At 40.9% G+C, this 20,931-nt stretch overlaps 1 protein-coding gene across 1 annotated transcript in view; it reads left to right on the forward strand.

Annotated features, from left to right (window-relative positions):
- tbc1d4 (TBC1 domain family, member 4) overlaps nucleotides 1-20,931 on the forward strand; it is a 59,824-nt gene that overhangs the window by 37,526 nt on the left and 1,367 nt on the right. Inside the window, exons 23-24 of the mRNA XM_085921143.1 lie at nucleotides 1,019-1,083; nucleotides 2,572-2,705. Coding sequence (XP_085777269.1) covers nucleotides 1,019-1,083; nucleotides 2,572-2,671 — 165 coding nt within the window. The 3' untranslated portion in view covers nucleotides 2,672-2,705. The remainder of the gene's footprint in view (nucleotides 1-1,018; nucleotides 1,084-2,571; nucleotides 2,706-20,931) is intronic.

The raw sequence follows: 20,931 nt of genomic DNA on the forward strand, positions 1-20,931 counted from the left end.
TGCATTGAAGCGTTGTGTGCCTTCAGTGTAGCGCAGCAACATGCTGATCAGGACTGAGTTCTACCACAAGCCTACATGCAGCATGTTATGAAAAGCATGAAAAACAGACAAAGAGGATCCCTAACTTATCTTCAGTTGGTGTTACCACAGTGCAGAGAAAATCGGTTTATATGTGTTGCTGTGGAAGAATCGGTTGTTTGAAGGTTCATAATTACCGTATTTTCCGGACTATAAGGCGCACCGGACTATAAGGCGCACCTTCAATGAATGGCCCATTTTAAAACTTTGTCCTTGTATAAGGCGCACCGGGCTATAAAGCGCACCATTAATGCATCATGTCAGATTTTTAATCCAAATCAAATCATTCTCAATTTTACCTTTTTTATTTCAACTTCAGACGCAACAAATTACTTTATAATCACAAAATAATGATCATAGTCTTTATGATTCATAATTTATAGTCTTCAGCGGGCCCCTTATCATTGATTTCATGACACAATGCTTCGGGCCAGTTTAAATTTAGGATTTTGGTCCATATATAAGGCATACCGGACTATAAGGCGCACTGTCGGCTTTTGAGGCCTTATAGTCCGGAAAATACGGTACCATAAAATCTATGCTAATTTCCATTAGCCATCAAATGTTAGCTTTTAGCTAGGAGCATTTCCTTCGACAAAAATATATGATTTGGTTGAATTTTATAAGGGGTCCTATTTTCATGCTAGCACAAGTCTAGTGACCACCTTCCATCCTGATAGTACGTATCGTGTGATTTTTAAAGCAATACAAACGATTTGAAAGCAATACATAACAGCAACAAAAACTGGGAGATGAGCAACATGGTGGCTTGGCATGTACATTACAGAGGCTTTATTTTTGCAACCGTGCATGTGAACGTTTTTGAAGGCAAAAAAACTTCCTATTCTTTATTTAGAATGTTTTTGATCATCCTAATTAAATTTTGAGGAATTGTATTCATATGTTATGGTATTCAAATTTACTCTTCCTGACTTGACAGGCTTCAGGAAAGTTGAGGAGCAGCAGCCGTGACATTCCCTCCTCAGAATTCTTGACACCTTCAAAGTAAGCCACTTTTTTCTGTCAGTTTTCAGTTTTTTTCTTCCTCTTCTGCATGTTTTTTACCATCAGCCCCTTCCCAACCACTGCCAAGATTTCCACTCTGTAGCCCAGACAGCCTCAACCTTGACTCAGGGCCACCCCATTTTCTCAGCGGCCAACTATTTTACCAACCGCAGCTTTAACTTTACCGCTCCGCCTCCCGGCCCGCCAGAATGCACACGGCACCACTCGGGGGTCTTTCTGGGAAACCGCGGTATGAGAGGAGAGAGGGGCCGATCCGACATCCAAGGCCCCCAAAAGACACATACGTCAGTGCAGGCAGCGGCCCCGCAGGAGTCGTCCGGGTTCTGCTACGGCGGTTTTAAATGCTTCTCGCCATATGTTAGAAGTGTGACTTATTGAATGGCCAACACATGAAAAATGATTCTGGAGATGACTCAACACACTCATCCAAGAAAGCATATTGGTGGATTAAAAAAAAATCCAATTGTACCACAGAAACTTTTAAAAACGCCAAATTCAAGAGGAAGCTTTTTAGTGGGATTTCACAAATGATTCGAGGATCATTTGGCTACTCATCATCATGAGACAAATGTGAAAATAAATATTTTTTTAAAATACAGTTTTTCACAGTCTCAAATTCAGAAGCACCCATGTGCCAAAAATCCAATTGGTGAGCAATTTCCTCACACTAGTAGTCTAGTTGAACCCTTTCTAGAAAAAAAAAAAAAGTCCTTTGGACCAAAGAATTCAGACAGGCAGAGAGACCCAAATCTTGAAAGTTTCAACATAAGTCCAAGTGACTTGAAAGTTCACTCACAAATCATATGGACCAGGTTTTTATTTGACAGAGACTACCACAAATGTGCTCAAAAAATCCTATGAAACTCAGAATTTTGCCTTTTCAAATGTTGACCTTTTCAGTCATTTTGGTCTCACTCACCCTTTCCCACATGAATCCGACTGGCTCAAAATTTTCTCACATGGATCCAATTACTCACATATAACTCTGATAATCCTGAATCAAATTGGCTTGAAAGTTTTCATGTAATGCGCTCATAAAAAGTGAATGTATTAATTCCACCCCAAATCCTGCATGCAGTCAATCACTCATCAATCTGATCGACTTGAAATTACTCATATACCAGAAATTGGCTTTAATCTGTATTTGAATTCAAAATGTTAGACCAAGAAAAATATGGATTTTCTTTCCCCATCCACCCTCTCATTAGACTCAACCAGTTGATATGCTGACATTCTTACACTCCATCACTTTTTGGCTTGTAAACAAAGAAGTTGGTGAAAGAGTCGTGTGTGCCACTTTTTGCTGACACAGATATTTGTGGATTTGATTGGATGAAGGGGAATACATTTGTGTGTGTATTTTTTTTTCTTTTGAGCAGCAAGGGCCCACACTAACCACCCTGGGGTCTTGTTATCCTCCCCTATGCCTAAGCCTGGGGGCCACGCTAATGAATACTCCCGTTGCAGAAGCTCCTACGGCTCCAATTGGGATATCTACAGGGCTCAACCAGCCGCATGCCTCCTCCTACCCTCCTCCACCTTGACTGAAAGTCCTGCTGCAGTGTGAAGGAAGGCGGGCTGCGATGGAGACATTGAGGAGGGTAGGTGATCGCACTGAATAATTGATGTGACCAGTTCACTCAGGAACACCCTCAGTTTCTCTCCACACACACACACACACACACACACACACACACACACACACACACACACACACACACACACACACACACACACACACACACACACACACACACACACACACACACACTTGCATGCACACACTTCGACATACATACACTTCTATACACACCTTCCCTCACACTGATTGTAAGGAGAAATATGCCAAGATTAAGTGGCTTAAAAATGTGAATTATTGGCGACTCCCCAATGCTCACTGCTGAAATGTCTTCCACCTTTGCAGTTTAATATGCTCTTCAAATAATTCTCTAAGACCATGACATTTCACCAGGTGAGGACAGAAAACTAGAATTTTAATTAGTATTTAAAAAGGACAATAGTTCATTCCAACTGACATGGAATTTATTCTACATGAGAAAAACATTTGCTCCCGACCCCACCCCAAAAAAAATTAACATCCCCCATCCTTTTAATTCAGACTTGAAATTTCACACACCGGCCCAGTTTAATACAATCATTGGACCATAAAGTTTCACCAGATGGGACACCTGTTATCAAGCCCAACAAGTCACTCCCTAGGGCGACACCATGGGGTGGCCAGGGTGGCCACACCTGAAAATTTAGAAAGGGGTGGCCAGTAAATTTTCATGGCCACCCCTGGCGACCCAATAGTCACTGCCCAGAATAGGTTGCAGAAGCGTCATTTATGCTTTCTATACCAAATGCATGGATACCAGACAAGCTGACCCCCCTTTTTTTTTTTTAAATCTCACATTAAACAAAGCATTCTAATCAGAATCATACTATTGATCTATGTTGGGAAATACAGAATGTGATTGTTTCGGTACTTGCTTATATGTATACATACATATTTTTGCTGTTTTGTTCACAATAAATATACACTTACCCAATCCCGCGTCAGCCACCACGAGCTGTCGAAAATCAGCTTTCAGTTTTGGTGTGCGTTTGAGTTCATTTGTCCCCACCCCTATGAAAAATGTCTGGAGTTGCCCCGGTCACACCATTCACGCTAAATTTGATTGAGTTGACATTTAATAACAACTTCAAGACTCTGTCTCTGAAGATGTACAGTTTGGTGCTGATCCAGCCTTGAGGGAGGTCTGCACTCTATTGAGAGTAATTCAAGTTTTATTACTGTTCCGCCTAGTGTAACAATAATCCTTTTTCTTACCTTATATAAAACTTAATAAGGTTTCGCTACATTCCAAAAATTCAATTATGAAACATTCCACAAGAATCCAAATGGTGAGTGAAATCACAATGATCCACACAAGCAAATCAAAATTTCAGCTTGTCCTATTTTTGGGAGTTGAATTGTGGACATCTCTACCAGAAAATATAAAAATAACAGTTCTTTTATAATGTCTTATTATGAGAAAAAAAATTACCTCCTTGGAGTTTGTTGAACTGATTTGAAGAAACACGCCTTGCTAATAAGGCCCAGTGAGACAGTGCTCTATGTCATGTAATAGTAGCTTTGGTGTTATTGATAGTCCCGGCTCAATCATCTTTTAAAAAAAAAAAAAAGAACTGTCACAAAGTCTATAAACTAACCAATAAGTATAATGTTGTGCATTTAGGCACCACTAAAAAACGACGATGGTTAAAGTCTGATTTGCTGCAAAGTGCTATCCCATTTGAAATATTAGAAACTGTCACTATCTGTACGCAGGAACGTCTGTGTGTGTGCACATGTATATAATGGTGGAGTAGGGGGGGGGGGGTTGCTTTAAAAAATAACATTTGTGGAATGCCCCCCAGCGGAGGGAAGACTTTAGGATGGAATGTGTGTTTATATAGGAACAATTTGGCATGAATAAGAACGATCGTACTCCATAATAGAATAAGGGCGGGATGCTTTGCGTTAGTGGGAATATCCTCAGTCAGTGGGTGAAACGTATACCCTGAACTTCAAACCATTTCCCCCTGTTCAAACTGGTATTACTCTCCAATCAGAAAAGACTGTCTGAGTCCAGTGTTTCAGTCCCATCACAGTCAGTCGCCCATTGACCAACTTTTTGTGAAAAAGGAAACTAGAGTGGATCTCAAGAGTTACCGAGCGTCCGACTGGCTACCTGTCATGTGCTTGGCGTTTGTGAAGCAGGTTTCTGCTTTCTGTCATTGGTCCCGTGGCCTTGACAGGACTCGTGGCCTGAATGGATATTGAGCAAATTTTGTGAACAAAGGACTTTTATTTGGATTGTTTGTGACAGACAAGTGAAATATGTAAACGGCTATGTTAGCTTTTCAAGCTAGCTACTCCCATGCTCGTCACTTTTAAACTTTTGTTAGCTTCTCGTATTTACAACTGTTTGGCTAGCTGCCCTATGCTTGTCACATGTGTCTGTCTACCTTGTGTCTTTGTACCAATTCACATTGGCTCATACCAGCTTTTTCTGTGAACAAAGAATTTTGATTTGTATCTTCAGTGTCCAGCGCGGAGCACGTAAAAGCTCAGATCGATGTCTGCAGATGACAGTACATGGTTGTGTTTCTGTTCACACTCTAATTAGAAGAGCATGTCCCGAGGAACATCTCGCAAAGCCTGTGACTCAATCGCTGACAACCCAAATGTGAGAGCCGAAACTGTGGCAAGGTTTTTTTTTCCCTCTTTTTTTTCTTGCAGTGAATACGAAGCGCGAGCATTTCTCCCCGGGCTGCGCATTAGGCCGGATGCCATGCACCTTCGCCCACATGCCTCCCACCAACCGGCGCCCATGTATATAAATATATAGAGAGGGCCCAAGCTGCAAGCATGCAGATAAAGAATCATCTCATTGATGTCGCAGAAGCTCGTCGGTTGAAAAAAAAGAAATGTCTCTGACAAATCAGATTAACCAATATGAATGCGAAGCGTCAAATATTACATGCAAATGTGCAAATACAAGTGCGCACGGCCGTAACACCTGTTGGTACTTGGAATGTACCTTGAAGCAAAAACACTGTCACGACATCACAGCCTCCAGGAGACATGTTTATGATTAGGACGACCTCTTTGAACAGCATACAATTTATTATACCCCAACAGAGGAAGTTGATTTCATCACCATTTCGGTTGGTTTGTTACTTGGCAGGGCTATACAAAATAATAATTTGTCGTTTTAAGCGGAGGAGTGCCTCATCATCCGTACTAATTTGTTGTAAAATGCAACAATTACTGCTTGAGCACATTCAAATGAGTGCTATATAAATTCATCCATCCATTTTCTGTACCGCTTTGTCTCCACGGGGGTCGCGGGCGTGCAGGAGCCTATCCCAGCAGTCATCGGGCAGTAGGCGGGGGACACCCTGAACCGGTCGCCAGCCAATCGCAGGGATGAACAATCATCCGCACTCACACCTAGGGGCAATTTGGAGTGCTCAAATTGTGCTCAATAGGGACTGAGTGACAAGATATTTTTTGCTTCTACTTGGTGTTACTTCAGAATTGAGCTATGGTCTGTAAAAGATGTGCTTTGTGACCCCTGCACGATCTGAGCCACCAAAAGATGACACCAAAGTAATACTTACTGGTACCATATGTTGCGTGGGCCGGTGCATTAAAAATCAAATAGATGAGTTTTTCAGCAAATAACCATCATATTTTCAATACTTTAACATTTTTTAGCCAACCCCAGCTTTGTGGAAAACAAACTGCCTATTGCTTGTATATCACCACTTAGTCAAGAATCTTTGGGGTTAAAAAAAACATGCACTTATAATGGGTGTTAATTACGTAGATGAGAATTTCCGCTATTCATGGGCCAGCTTCCTCCCTATCCCTGCAAATAACGGGCATCCACAGTATTATTTCTGTTTTTGTTAAGATTTGAACGAGCTTGTCAACATTTTTGGAGGTAAATATTGCATGAAGCTTGAAGACTAAATTCAAGCCTATGCAGAAGAGAGCTATATGCAAACCTGTATGTCTAAATGCCTGTGGGAATTCAAGCCTTCCTCTGTCATCTGTTTTTTATCAGGGAGAAAACGGCTGTTCAAGGTGCTGGCAATGACGAGCTTGGCCTGCGTTGGCTTGTCTTGCACTTTTTACCCTCCCCACAAAACTAACCCTGCACCAGCCCCCCCCCCCCTTTCACCAACAGCTCAAATGAGATCTCCCTTTCCCGGCCTGTTTCTTTTCACTCTCTTTGTCTTTTGCCATTTTCTTGCTGCCAGACCTCCACTTTACACAGCTCCACTTCCTCCTCCTTCCTCCCTCCCCACGCCTTGGCAACTGGTCTCCGGGAAAGGTAGAAAGCCTGTGTGTGGTGAAAAACCCAATGCAGCATCACAGGGGCCAGGCTGGCTACTCATTCAAGTACATGCAGCCAAAAGAGGCTTTCGAGGACATGATCGTGAAAAGCGAGAAAGGGAAGGCGGTGAGGGAGTCCTAAACAAAACAACCGGCGTTGTCATGATCGCACATACGCGTACGACTTGCAAGGGAGAGATTGCGCAGCGGTTACATTCAGCCAGATCCCACAGGGGGATCAATAAGGAACATCTGGGGCTGGGGTGGACAGGGCAGCTTTTGTTTGCAGGCCTGACACCTCACCCACATTCTCTCCGTGCAAGGGAGCAAGGAGGAATAGCTTAAGGGAGGGTAGAGGTGTTTGTTTTTCTTACCAAGGCAGATGATCTATCACCTAGAGAGGTCGTTATTGTCAGAAAATGAACTAGAGCAATTTGATAGATGACAATTTGCTTTGGGTGTAACAATTCAAGAGTTCTCAGCTAAATATTTTATGTACAGAAAGTGTCATAACCCTTGCGCCCAAGCCACAAGTGTACTTTGTCATTAAATACAGTGCAGTTCAGCCTCCAGCTAGCGGACGTTGTTAGTGTAGATATGATTTTGGCAATATACAAAACTGTGGAGTCATTTGAAATGGTATATGATTAACCTGGATTCATGATACAGCGCAAATACAGTGAATGTTTTACCATTTAGAATTTAAAATAATTCACAATTTTAAAGTAAAATGTGAACAATCAAGATCGTCATTGAACTACCTAAACACTGAGAATTCAAGTTATTAACTGTCTTGTGTTGGGCTGTTGTTATGGTGACAGACAGTGAGCCAAAATGTTGCACTTTCAATAATTGCTGTTTGTGCAATGAAAAGCAGAGAAATGAAAGGAGGGATGGCATACTGGTCTGTAACTGGGGGTAAAAAACAGCAAACGTGTGTTGCCAACAGGGCTTTACATGAATCGGTGGTGATTAGAATTGAGAATGCCGAATCAGAGTTTTCAGATCCGATTGAGAAATAATCTTCACATATTGCTAAGTGTACTATTGTCACAGGAATGTTTGAATGGTGACACATAATTCATATATATGAATGTGGTAGTGTGCACAGCGTCAAGTGGAGCGCGTTTTTTGATGGCGACACTTGAAGGTGCTTGCGCGTGATTGGGAATGTTTGGCCATACACTAGTGGTACATTTTGATATGGTTTCAAAAAAGTGGATAGTAGGCTTTGGACAATGTGTGGTACACTAAAGCTACACGTGCGCTTCATTTACCATTTAGCATTACGTATCATTGCATTTTCATATTTTTGGACTTTGATGTGTTTGAGCAAAAGTACCCAACCATTCCATTTGGTATTGGATGCTTAAATGGTAAACTAAAAGCTAATGCAGATTTTTTGGTGACTTAGTTAGCTAGCATGGTCAGCCAGAATCCCATGTCTAACTCTGTTTTGTTACCGTATTTTCCACACTATAAGGCGCACTGGATTATAAGGCGCACCTTCAATGAATGGCCTATTTCAAAACTTTGTCCATGTATAAGATATATACAATATATTGTATAATATATTGCAAAAATATATATTTTGTCGCCTTTTGAGAAAATGTGAGGTTTTTAGGTGTGCCTTATGGTGCGAAAAATACAGTACTTCGTGAGAGACTTTGGAGGGTGAAAATAGAGATCAGTGGTGCTGCTATAAGTGCAGCAAAGCTGGAGGTGGAAGAGTCCTGTGAAAAGTTATGGGGGCTATCCCAGCTGACTTGGGGAAAAGGTTGGGTACACCCTGGATCACAGTTGGACACCTGGTCATCTGAGCTTTCGTCATTAGAGGCCGTGTAGAGCCGAGTAGATAGCACTCAATGGGAAAGAGGATTTTGGAAATTTTCATGGATTCGCATCAGAAGTGAGCCTCGGGCGTGTGCCTGGGTCCCCGCGCCAGTGATGATGAGTCGTAGCACTTCCTGAAGCCAGCCAACAGTCTGTAGCCACTAGCCAGCACATGTTGTCTGTGATGAATGTACTCCCTTTCTCTCCCCCTCACACACTTTTTGAATCCAAAATTGAAATGGAGAAAAAGTACGCGCCCAAAAAGGCTTTTTTGCAGGAGTGAAATGGAAAAAGAGATTTGGAGAGTGGATGAAGTGGAAGTAAAAAACAGTTGGAAAGAGAGAGGGGAGGAACGGTGAGGTAATGAGGCCAGTGACTGGCTTTACACCTCATCTCGGTGGAAACTAATTGGGAGAGAGCTGCAGGGCACTCATTTGAGCACTCTGCTGGGTAAATGTAGTGCAACCAACTATGAAGGGTAAATCAATGTATTACCTCGGCCTACACCTTGCTTTTTTTTCTTCATTCGTCCCCTCGCAATAAGATATCCAGCTAATAAAAATTCAATTGACTTGCACTGTGCTTGTGGGCATACACCTATCGACCCAAGTAGCACTGCTGAGAAGTTCTGCTCTAGTAACAAAAAATGCCGGACTGTCTGTAAAAAAGTTTTTTTTTTTTAAGAGTTATCTGCATTTGCTTCAACTCAGATTCTATTCCAGTCCGACCTGTGCCTTTTTCATACTTGCATAATAGATATGTATTCAAAGCATCTGGAGTATGAACGTTCAGGTTGTGCTCATCCAACCTATCCGTCATCAAAATCCAAATATTTGGCATCATATTTAGTAGACGTCTCCATGAACTGAGTAGATTGAGGAGCATTGTCTCATTTCCCACAGGTATCTTTCTCCTCCAGCCTCGCTTCTCTTTATCTAAGAGAAGCCTTTACACGTAGGACCATATTGTGTCAGTTGTTGTTGAGTATTGTTCTTGTGCGTGCCACTTTTTGGGTGCATTCCGTTCACATTAGAAGTCACATTTGTTTATGTAATGTAAACGACCCATAAAAATAATCTCTATTGAACATCATAATCTACAGTGTCATTGTATTTTAACACTAATCTTCAAATAAGAAAGGTTAATTAGGGCCACCTAAAAATGTAAAATGTGTTCTAATGTTAAAGGCAAAAAAACCAAAACAGTCATAGTTTTGGGAGAAAAGGATTTGAGTGGAAAAACATTTTTGAACACTGAAAAGAAAATTGTGACCCCCCCCAATAAAAAAAGTGATAATACAAATATTAGGAAAAAGTGGCAAGGTAATTTTTTTTTTTGGGGGGGCGGTATGTTTTAACCTGATTGAACACAACACATCTCACAAGGATTCAACAAATCTTCACCTAATCCAAACAGCTAAACAACTAAAAGCAATAAATAGATGTCCTTGACATAGATGTCCTAGCTAGTCCACTAGTAGGACAGAATAACATAGTGTGATCAGCGGTTGCTGCGAATATGATATTAGCTGTCGTTCCATTATTAATGCTCTAGCTTTAAGTTAACTGTATTGTTTAATGTAGCTTTATATATGAGTGCTCAAGAAGTTGCTTTAGTGTAAAATATAAATCAATCAAATCAACATATAACAAAATATACAAATAAAAGTAGTATTATGACAATATTTCACAAAAATACAACAATACACATAGCAATTACTGTAAAACTTCTGTGTTTTCTCCCACGGTGGTATACTCCATGGTGAGAGAAAAAGGAAACAAAAGTGCATTGCAACCCCCTGCAGAGAGCCCAAGGGCGGGCTGAAGAAGACAGCCAGAATTTGGGAGGTCTGAGGTGGGATTTATCCACACCCACAGGCTTGGGGATATAGAAGGCCTTCACAGACTTACATAAGAAAGAAAACACAGACACACAAACACACGCACACACTCACTAAAAAATTCAATGACTTCAAGCGACAAAACTGCAGCGCATAAACCATCAAATGATGCAACCAAACATAAAGTCGATTACTACAGATTTTGCGCATGTGCGTTGACATGTCTTATGCCGCCTCTCATTGTTCTCAGAGGCCCTGATCAGCATTGTTTAGCCCCATATGCCTCTCAACCAACTCCTCATATTCCCTTGGCGACGGTTGCTCGCAGTTCGGCCTCCTGGGAAATAGCTGCGGATAAGTTATTCAATTACAGCCCCATTATTGGCCCGCATGCTCTCTGAGGACAGTGCTGATGATGATGCTGTGATTACACTGCCGCTGCTCCTTTATGGCTCTCAAATCCCGCGGCCCTGTAGGTGCATTCTTGAACATGCTCACTTTGTGGTGCTTTTGTGTGTTAATGCAAATATGTAAAGTCAAGTGTCAGTCAATGATGTAAAGTAATAGGAGCATACCATTTGTAATTCTGGCACGGGGGGTTCCATTATGACTCAATTGGGAGGATGAAGAAATTGATTCCTCCAACCAAAAACATGAAGTGTTGTCTGACTTTCATTAACTAGCCGGCTTCTTCCTGGTTTATGGAGGATCCCTTCACACAATGGGACGTTTCAACATTGTGACCCAAATGACAAAAAAAAATGTCAAATGGAAGCGACGAATCAAAACTGTCAACTATCAAAATTGCTCTTTGTGTATATTAGTATCGAATCAATTGCCGCAATACATTCTCATTATTGTCACAATCAACTCTTTGCTTTGGGAACACTATTATTGCCAGGAAAAAAAAAAAAGAAACGGCACTTGAGACAGACGCAGGGAAGTGGGGACGCCTCAGCCCGCCAACACACGAGGCAGCCCCCCCCCCACAACCGCCCACCCACCCAAAAACTCATCCCCTTCTCACGGGGCAAGTGAGGTGCTCTTTAAAGTGCTGCCATGATGGGGCTGCCCTATCTAACCAGTGCAGACCCACAGATGCCCTACCCGGGGGGACAGGCTGGAGGAGAGCAGGGCAGCGGGCCTGGAGCCTCATCTGCTCTGCCCAGAATACAAATAGGTCACACACACGCACAAACACACACAGGCGCGAGCACACATACACACTGCCCATGAACAAGAAGGGGTTCTGCCAGCTGAATTCCTCCATTAGCCATGATGGGAAGGGCCATCTGGTGTCAGTGTGCTGAAGCAAGTTTGTGAGTACGCACACATTAAGGCAACACACACGTACACACGCACGCACGCATGCACGCTGCAGACTGTATTTTGTCTTATCCCAAAGAGACCGGGGCCAGTATAAAGGAGTATTTATTAGGGCCACACTGAGAGGGAAAATATAATTGTACTATTATTGTATTTTATTTCATTGAGAACAAATTTGTGACTTAAAGGTTTCTAGAACAAGTGCCAGAGATAGGAAAATTGCACGATTGATTTTTAAGAAAAAAAATGTGGGTATTTGATAGAATAAAAGAAAAACTTATTATAAAGAGGAGGGTACATGTATTTAAAAACTTTTGTGTGAAAGTAGTTGTCTTCTCAAAAAAATCACAAAATCACAACATTTTCAGTAATCATAAGAAAAAAATGTTGCCACAATGACACGCATTGCGACATCTCACAAAAGCAGTACATCACAATTATTTTGTTACGCTCCCCTTGAAAGAAGAAAACATTTTGCATCCCCCAACTCTTTGACAAGGAGTATCATTTGTCTAAAAATCAGCATTGTATCCTTACTAAAAATAAAGGAAAAGGGTAAAAGGAAAGAATTTTTGAAAAGGAAAGAATACATTTATTATCAGTAATATTTTTTCTAGTACGTAAAAGATTAGAGATGCGTCATTTTATCTGATATTCAAACAAAGAGAGCATCACTGCCATCTACTGTAGTGTATGTGCAATTATATTTTATTTTAGTAAAAACAACAAGCATGTTCCCAGGTGTCACGCGAGCCCAGCTGGCACCGTGCTGACTGCCGACCTCGGAGGTTCCGCCCTACTATTTGAGCAGGACGGCAGAAAAGCGACTTCAAAATTTCATCCTACTTGTGCATTTGTATGTTAGAGTTCCTTCATTTTAAATCAAGTTTAACACAAAAGTGCACACTCTTTGGATTATAGTCCATTAAGAAGCAGTTCAAGCTAATGCAAAGGGGCATTCACCACCATCACATTCATGAGCTTTTATGAACAAGAAAAGCCCTTCCTGACAAGGAATGTGCACTCTCAGCACCCAAAGTTTACAGTCCAAACATCACAGACATTGTTTCCTACTGTATTGCAGCACCGCGGGCCCCCCTTGAGACGTTCACCCTGTTTTGGAAATTCCTGAAAGAGAGAAAAACTTCAGTCAAGTTAAAAATAGACATTGCTTAGCTGTGATGTCATTCTGTAAATCTGAGTTTCCTTTTCGCTGTCTGCACAGCCTCCACATAGTGGATAGAGGTAAAAGCTTATCATTTGTTTTGGCTTATTCCCAATGACCCTTGTTATGATAAAGAATCAAGTGGAAACAAAACATAGGTTTGACTGAATTTATACAAAACATGCACAGAAAGATAGTGGAGGAAAAAATATTTTTCAGCCGATAAAAAGTAAATCGTAAAAAAAATGTTTAAAAAGTCATTTGAGGAAAATAATCGGTTGAAGGAAAAGGCACAAATGTATGACTAAAAAGCTATTGATGGTCAGAAAACCGTTCACACTCATATTCACACCCATAGACAGTTCAGTGTACCATCAATATACAAATGTGTGGAAGATGGAAAGGGGTCAGAGTTGAGTAAAAATAATATATTTAATACTAAACCATCATCCCATTTTGAAATTCTTTATTCATGTTTGAAATGATTAAGTTTGAAGGGCTCACTGAAATTGAAAGCCTCCGCTTGAATGTACTTCATGTTGCAGACATGCATGGAAACTTGTGTGCTGTCCAAGGCCTCCACCTGCACAAAGTGGTGTCTGGATAAGTGCTCTGCCTTGTTTGTGTGTTACATACAAGGGAACGGACGTGCAGGGATGGAATCTTTCAATAAATCCTATAAAGTGAGAGTTGGGAACAAGGAATTGATGTGACGAGCAGACGTTGGTCTCGTCTCTTCTGAAGTGCACTCCTGCACTTGCGCCCTGAGAGATAAGTCCTGCACCCGGGCCCGGAAATATCGCAGGCATCCTCGTCTCCACCCACCACAGTCTTACGCTTGTACTCAAGTGGGGGAGGGAGGGGGGGGAAATCATTTGTTGCGCTGCAATCTGTGTCGTTTTGATTAACACCCCCATTCACCTCTCTTTCTTCCTCCTCCTCCTCCTCCCCCTCTACGCACACATGATGATTTAAAGGGATGCCAGAAAAACACTGTGACAAGTCTAATTTGGGCCGCTAGGGAGAAAGGGAGTGAGTGAGAGCGAGAGGGGGCCTAGTCGATTCTCCACAGTTGGGGCGAGAGAGAAGCTGTTGCCATGGCGACTCGCCGGCAGCTCGCGTCCTCATGTTTGGAGAGCACTGGCTGTACCCAAAATGTGGGGAGAGGAGGAGGGAGAGAGGTGAGGCGGTAGGTGGTGGGGGTGGGGTTGGGTGGTCGCAAGGTCTCGCAACAAAAGAGCAACCGAGAGGTGAGGTGGCTTGCACAACTGTTGATGACAGGCTTGACAGCTGGGGGGTTGGGGGGCGTGGTCAAGCTTACGGCACTGCCATTGGATTCATGTGTCAAGTGCAATGTCATGTCCCTGTACTCCTTTTAATGTAGCAGCCATACTTCATGCAAAAAAGAAAAAAGTAAGCTTTTGGTAATGATATTATGCCTCAAGTCACTCTAAAAAACAACAACAATTAATCTTTTTCTGAAAAAAAAAAAGGTTTAGTATGCAGATTTCTTACGACAAAAGTTTTATGATAATAGTGAATGTTTGATAAAGTAGTATGCAGTATGCAGATTTCTTATGACAAAAGTTGTATGATAATCGTGGATGTTTGATAAAGAATGCTCATCACACTCTTTCATACTTTTTGAGCAAACTTGTCACAATAACAATCAAATTAACATTTTGAGGAAAGAGTTTTTATATCCAGCACACGATTCTTATTTTCTTCCCACCTTTAATCTCTTTTGTTAGATTTAATCAAAACTTTTTATTAATTTTATTATTTAATTATATAATTAATTAAAACAACATATTTTTTTTCTTATTCCGATTTCTTGTATCATTTAACGTTACTTGACTCGACGGTGAGCTCTCCTGAGCTACGCCGATATCTGACTTAGTGTTATCTGAATTTTAACGTTTTTTACGAAATACTTTTGCTCACATTCCTATCTTCAGGACATTTCTTTTAATAGAATTTAGTGGCAGACCTTTGCCAATTTTCTGAATTGTGTTAACCCAGGTTACAACTTTAAGACGTAATTAACCAATCAGTGCTTCAATTAGCAGTTGCTTCCTGTTTTGGAACTGAACATTGATTGTCCAGCAGCCGCCAGTCAGTTAATCTTGCGAGTAAAAAAAACAATTCACAACAAACGTGGAGGCCTTTCCAATTCCATACACGTGTCAGTGCACGTTTCAGAAGGTCCGAGAGCGAAACTCGCCGTTCCACACTTGATGCTGAGATCGCTGTTGTCCTGCTGGTGACTCCAAGCCCCCCATCCCCCCTCCCCCCCAACGGGAGGCTGACCTTGGCAGGGACTAACAGAGAGAAGGCCCGCGGGGGGAACCGTCGTGCTCCGCGCCAGCCCACTCGGTCTGTGCAGGTGTACGGACGCCTGGACAAACACAAATGCACAGCGCCCACCCACCCACACGTGCACACACATACACGCACAGTCGCTCACACATATACACACATGCAAATCCACTGGACCGAGGGAGACACCCTTGGCTAGCAGATGTGCTAATGCTCTATTTCTCTGCGTTCTTCTTGTACTGTCGTCCTCTCTCTATTTCACAGTTATGTGACTATTTATTTTTCAATTTGCAATTTTTTGTATTTCACACACTCATGCGCACACGCACGCACACACGCACTGGAGCTGGGCTAGAAGAATCCCATCTGCTGGTTATACAGCACAGCATTGATAAATTCAGATGCATATAAAGATGTCAAATGACATTTTACCTCATAGATTTGATGTCTTGCAAACGAGAGGACACAGTTTCATTTGAGTTGGTTTTATTATATGGTACACATATACATATGTGCTATCACAAATAATTAGAGGATACCCAGTGAGATACACATGGTAGCCTAAACCACAGCTGTGAGTGACCCTGAATTGTTATTTTATGCATGTTGATGCCATACTAGGTCACATTACTAGTAAGCACGTGTTTACCTTAGCAGCACATTGCTACTATTGAGAGCTAAGGCATGCATGATGTTTTCCAAAATGTAACTGTTTGGATGTGTAAAAATAATAGATAGACACACACCCTGAAAAAAGTGCTATACATATCATCCAAAGATAAATATTTAGATTTTATTTTTGGCACACATTGTGTTTTCTTACGCATAATAATATGAGAAAGAATCTTTTCAGTTTTGGTGAGGTCAAGATCTAGATGAATGTCAACACTGGACAATTTGCCTACTGCTATTGCTGTTTGTTCATTTGAGGAAAGATGGCTTGAAATGACCAAAAATGTACTCACATGCTGATGATAGCTTGGTGTTTTGCAGTGCCTTATACATTCTCCATTGTGCTGCAATGCTCTGTATTTGTGCTGTCCTCAAAATTCATCTTACAATCTTCTCAATTTTAGCATCCAGTTGTCCACTATTCTATGGCTTATCATATTTTGGGTGTTTGCTTTTTAAAAAAAGTTACGTTTACATACAAAATTGCCCCCACAAGAATTCAGTTTAAAAACAGTTTATGTCTCAAATCATGTTTCAGATTTGCCATGATTGTAGCAGCAGAATTTGGCTTATTTGGGAATGTCACCATGCTTGAAAATCGGCCACTACAGCTGCAAAAACAGATGTCTTTTTTTTCATAAAATTAGTGGCATATCACGCTTAAACTAATTGGACCATTTGAGGAAGTAGAAATGACCAAAATAAACACGTTAACCTTGGTTTACCCTGTTTGCAGTCCTGTCTTGTGCTCCACAGTTTCCACTCTTTAAATTTTCCTCCAGAGTCAAATGGGAAGCTCCTTTATCGAGCGACAATGTTCGCCCCCTCACATTTTGTTGCGCATGACTAATTGACGAATGGCTTTACAATAATTTGATGAGATTGGGTCGGATGATGCAAGGGAGAAGTGTCTAACGCTAATACCGTCTTGATGTCCTCTGAAGCCCTCGTGATGATGCCCCGCAAATGAACCCCCAGACGCCCATATTATCTCGGAGCTGCTGCTACCGAGTGACACATTAGCAGCCTGTCTACAGTTGCTTGGTGCGTCTCAGGTGTTTAATAAGCCCTACTGGGGACAGAATATATCCAGCCGGCCCTTTTTACCCCATGCAACTCCCCCACAAGACCCTCAAACTATCTGCTGTCATCTTATCGTATCCGCTTTCAACCTTCCCAACCATTATTTCCTTCACGAAGCTTTTCCCATTACAATTTGTATTAATTTGTGTCTTCAATTGGTGGCTTATATATATTTCTGCTACTTGAAAATTGTTATGTCTTGAAAATTGTATGTTTCATTAGCAAAATGGTCCATGCGTCACTTGAATTTTGCACACAATTATCAATGCTTCAAATTCTGTGGCACCATGGAATTAGTATAATATTTTATGTTTAAACTAGTAAACTAGACCATGAGCCCTTAGACAAAATAATTCAAAAATTTAACTTTTTAAGTTCTATGACCGCCGTCAGGGGTGGAAGTCAAACATTTGTTGAAATATTGCAATAAGTATAACCTGTGGCTTTCCATACGCTAGTAAAGTCATCGGTCCACTGGTCCTCTATCTTGCATGTTTTTTAGTTTTATTTTATATCTTGTGTCCGTGTCCATTTCCAAGAATTTGATACAGGTTTGACTCCCCACCCCTTTCCTTTACTTACTTCCTTTAAATCCACGTGGCCCAAAGACTAATACAGACTAGTAATCAAAAACCTTTCACATTTGGGGGGCTCAACATTTAAATTATTGACTAATGTTCTAAATACATGTTTTGTGTAAAAAAATATATTTAGTGCAGCATATTTTTGGAGATCTGTGCCAAGTTTCTTGCAAATACGTAGTTGAATTTACTGTAGATGCAAAACTGTTTTTAGTGCAATTTCTTACAAACCTTTCACAAGACAATCACCTTGTTTTAGCACCTTCATCTTAAATTGAGGTTCTGAGACTGACAGGAAGGTCAATTTGTCACAAATCCCCCAAACAACAACTTTATGTCAGGTATGACGGACTGTGACTGTCTTCGAAAGCATAACTTCAATTTCTTCAGGTTCTACAGGCTGTGATTTTCCCACACAGCAAGCAACACGTCACATCATCCGTGTGTGTGTGTGTGTGTGTGTGTGTGTGTGTGTGTGTGTGTGTGTATCGTAAAAAAAACAAAAAACAATCCATTGGTGTTGCATCTGGATCATTGTAACAAGCAGTTCCACCTCCATCTCGCTGCTGCGGGCACTGAGCTATCCGAGCAATTCCCTCTTGCTCTGAGTGGTGTTTGTAGTATTTTAGGTGGGTGTGCTGTTGAGCACTGCTGTAGGTGTCATGGAGGAAAAAAAGCAGACAAAAAGCTTTTTTTTTTGTTGCAATAATTGTGTAACACAACCCTCCCGCAACCCTTTCAGTATACAAACAAGTAAAAAGCATTGGGAAATCGTAAAAAAAGGAGAAAATACAATAATGCTGGATATGCTTTTAAGCTTCTTTGTACTTTTAAAAAAGCCATTAAAAGAAGCGGATGAATGGTTTTGCATTCTGCAATTATATCATTTTAATACATGGCTGGTGATTGCTAAGATTGCCCTCTGAGTGTCACCATGAAATGTGTACAGCATAGCCAGTATAGATACTACGTTAACCACACTATTTAATAACTTACAATAACAAAAATTTATGGTTTTGCTTCTAAATATATTTACTCGTTCATATCATCACTGTTTCAGTGACATTTTGTACAAAAGGCCAAACAATGTGCTAAGAAGACAACAGACATATTTTTAGAGTGTATGTTTTCAATTGCAGTTTTATAAATCAACACAGTATTTACATTATTCTTGACTATACTCCATTTTCCGATGCAACCTCCCAAGATTTTTTTTTTTTAGAAAAATCCAGTTGCGATTAGTAGAAAATTGACATTGCTGGTCATAAATAGCTGATTCTGAGCAAAAGATGTATTTTTGCATTTATTTAGTTCCTGAAACGAACATACACATATTTCACAAGGTTTTTTTTTTGTTGGTTCAGGGTCGGTGGGGCTTTTAGGGGAATCAGCTTCCCTTGTGGTCCCAAAGCAAACGCCATTGCTGTGAAGTGATATTCAGAGCTGCTAAAGTCTATATTTTAGTCAGTTTCTACTTCCTGTGTTTGTTTCTTTCCTGTTGGCTTGAGTTGCCTCTGTTAATTTGTATTGCCCAACTTCGTGCAAACAAATGATTTTGACATGGCTCTTCGGCAACTATTGCTCTAGTTGGACGTCCATTTTTTTGTGCTTTATCACCAAGCGGACCACTGAATGACTTTGACTTTAGCTTCTCCTGTTAGCTTCCAATTGGCCAACTGCCACATGCTTGTCACTTGCTTTGACACCTGTGCTCTATGTCAGCCACCTCTCCATCTATCCAGCCTCCATCTTCTGATTGCACCCCAACACAATTGCCCATGCACCCCTTTATTGAGCCCACCCAAGCCCATTTATCATGTCTTTCTTCCCCTCCGCCCAGCCATTCTACCCTGACAGGAAAACGCAAGGCTCTCACTATCTGAACTGAAACAGGAGGAATATTAAATGCTTAGCCCTCATTGTACCACGGCAAGCATCTCTATCATCCCCTGGCGTACCCAATAACAATGCTTCACTACTTCCATACACACCGTGTGTACATGCAGATGAGTCCTGACGCCTTTACCTTAATGAATGCTCCCAAGGGGAGGAGCCACTGCGAGATGGGAAAAGCCCGCGAGGGAAACTGAGATGCATGCACGGGGATCAGGCACTCGCTGAAATGCAGTGTAATAAAAGCAGTCATTAGGCGGAATTGTTCCAGTGTATTATCCAAGGCTGGTAACACACCAACACACTATAGAATATGATTTGTACTCATGTATTTTTTTATTAGTTTTTTTCCATTCATAGATTAGAACTAATTTCCATCCATAAAAATCTTTATCACTTAATGATTAGAAAACAAACATACTGTTCACATAATCATAAAATGGAGATTTATTTTAAAAATGAATACATTTATGTAAAAGACCTTACTAAACTTACTATTCGTACTCATACTTAGGGGCAATTTGGAGTGCTCAATCGGCATACCATTGGGAGGAAATCGGAGTGCCCAGAGAAAACGGGGAGAACATGCAAACTCCGCACAGGGTGGATTTGAATCCGCACCCTCCTAACTGTGAGGCGGACATGCTAACCAGTGCACCAACATGCCGCCCTTAATAATAATAATAATAGTACTACTACTACTACTAATAATAATAATAATTTAGCAAACCTTTTTAAAGACTAGGTTTCCCTCCACATACTCATTGGTGGATGTCATTATGGTTGCGTTGACATAATTTGGATAACAATATGGAGTTACTGCATAGGTTTTTTTAAACTTAAATGCACAAAAAGAAACAAAAACATATTTTACCAGTATAATCACTAGGATTAGCTAAATTATACAAAAACATGATTGAGTTTAACTATATATAAAATGTGGTCAAATAAAAATAGGTAAATACATGAATCAATCCCATCACAAAAGATTTATTGCAGGAAAAAAAAAAAACGAGAAAGAATATGACAGTCCAGTATCTAATAACTCTACATGATCAATGGTAGTTATACTTACATCCATTTTTACAGATGCAGAAAAAAGGTTAATAAAATATTTAAACTATGATGTTAAACAGCCTTTTAAAGTCACCAGATACATACATCAACAAAACGACACAATACCAACAGGCACTGACACCTTCGTGAAGAAATGATTTCGCAC

This window comes from Syngnathus leptorhynchus, chromosome 9, assembly GCF_054491065.1.
Source record: "Syngnathus leptorhynchus isolate UIUO chromosome 9, UIUO_Slep, whole genome shotgun sequence".
NCBI classification, from domain to species: domain Eukaryota; kingdom Metazoa; phylum Chordata; class Actinopteri; order Syngnathiformes; family Syngnathidae; genus Syngnathus; species Syngnathus leptorhynchus.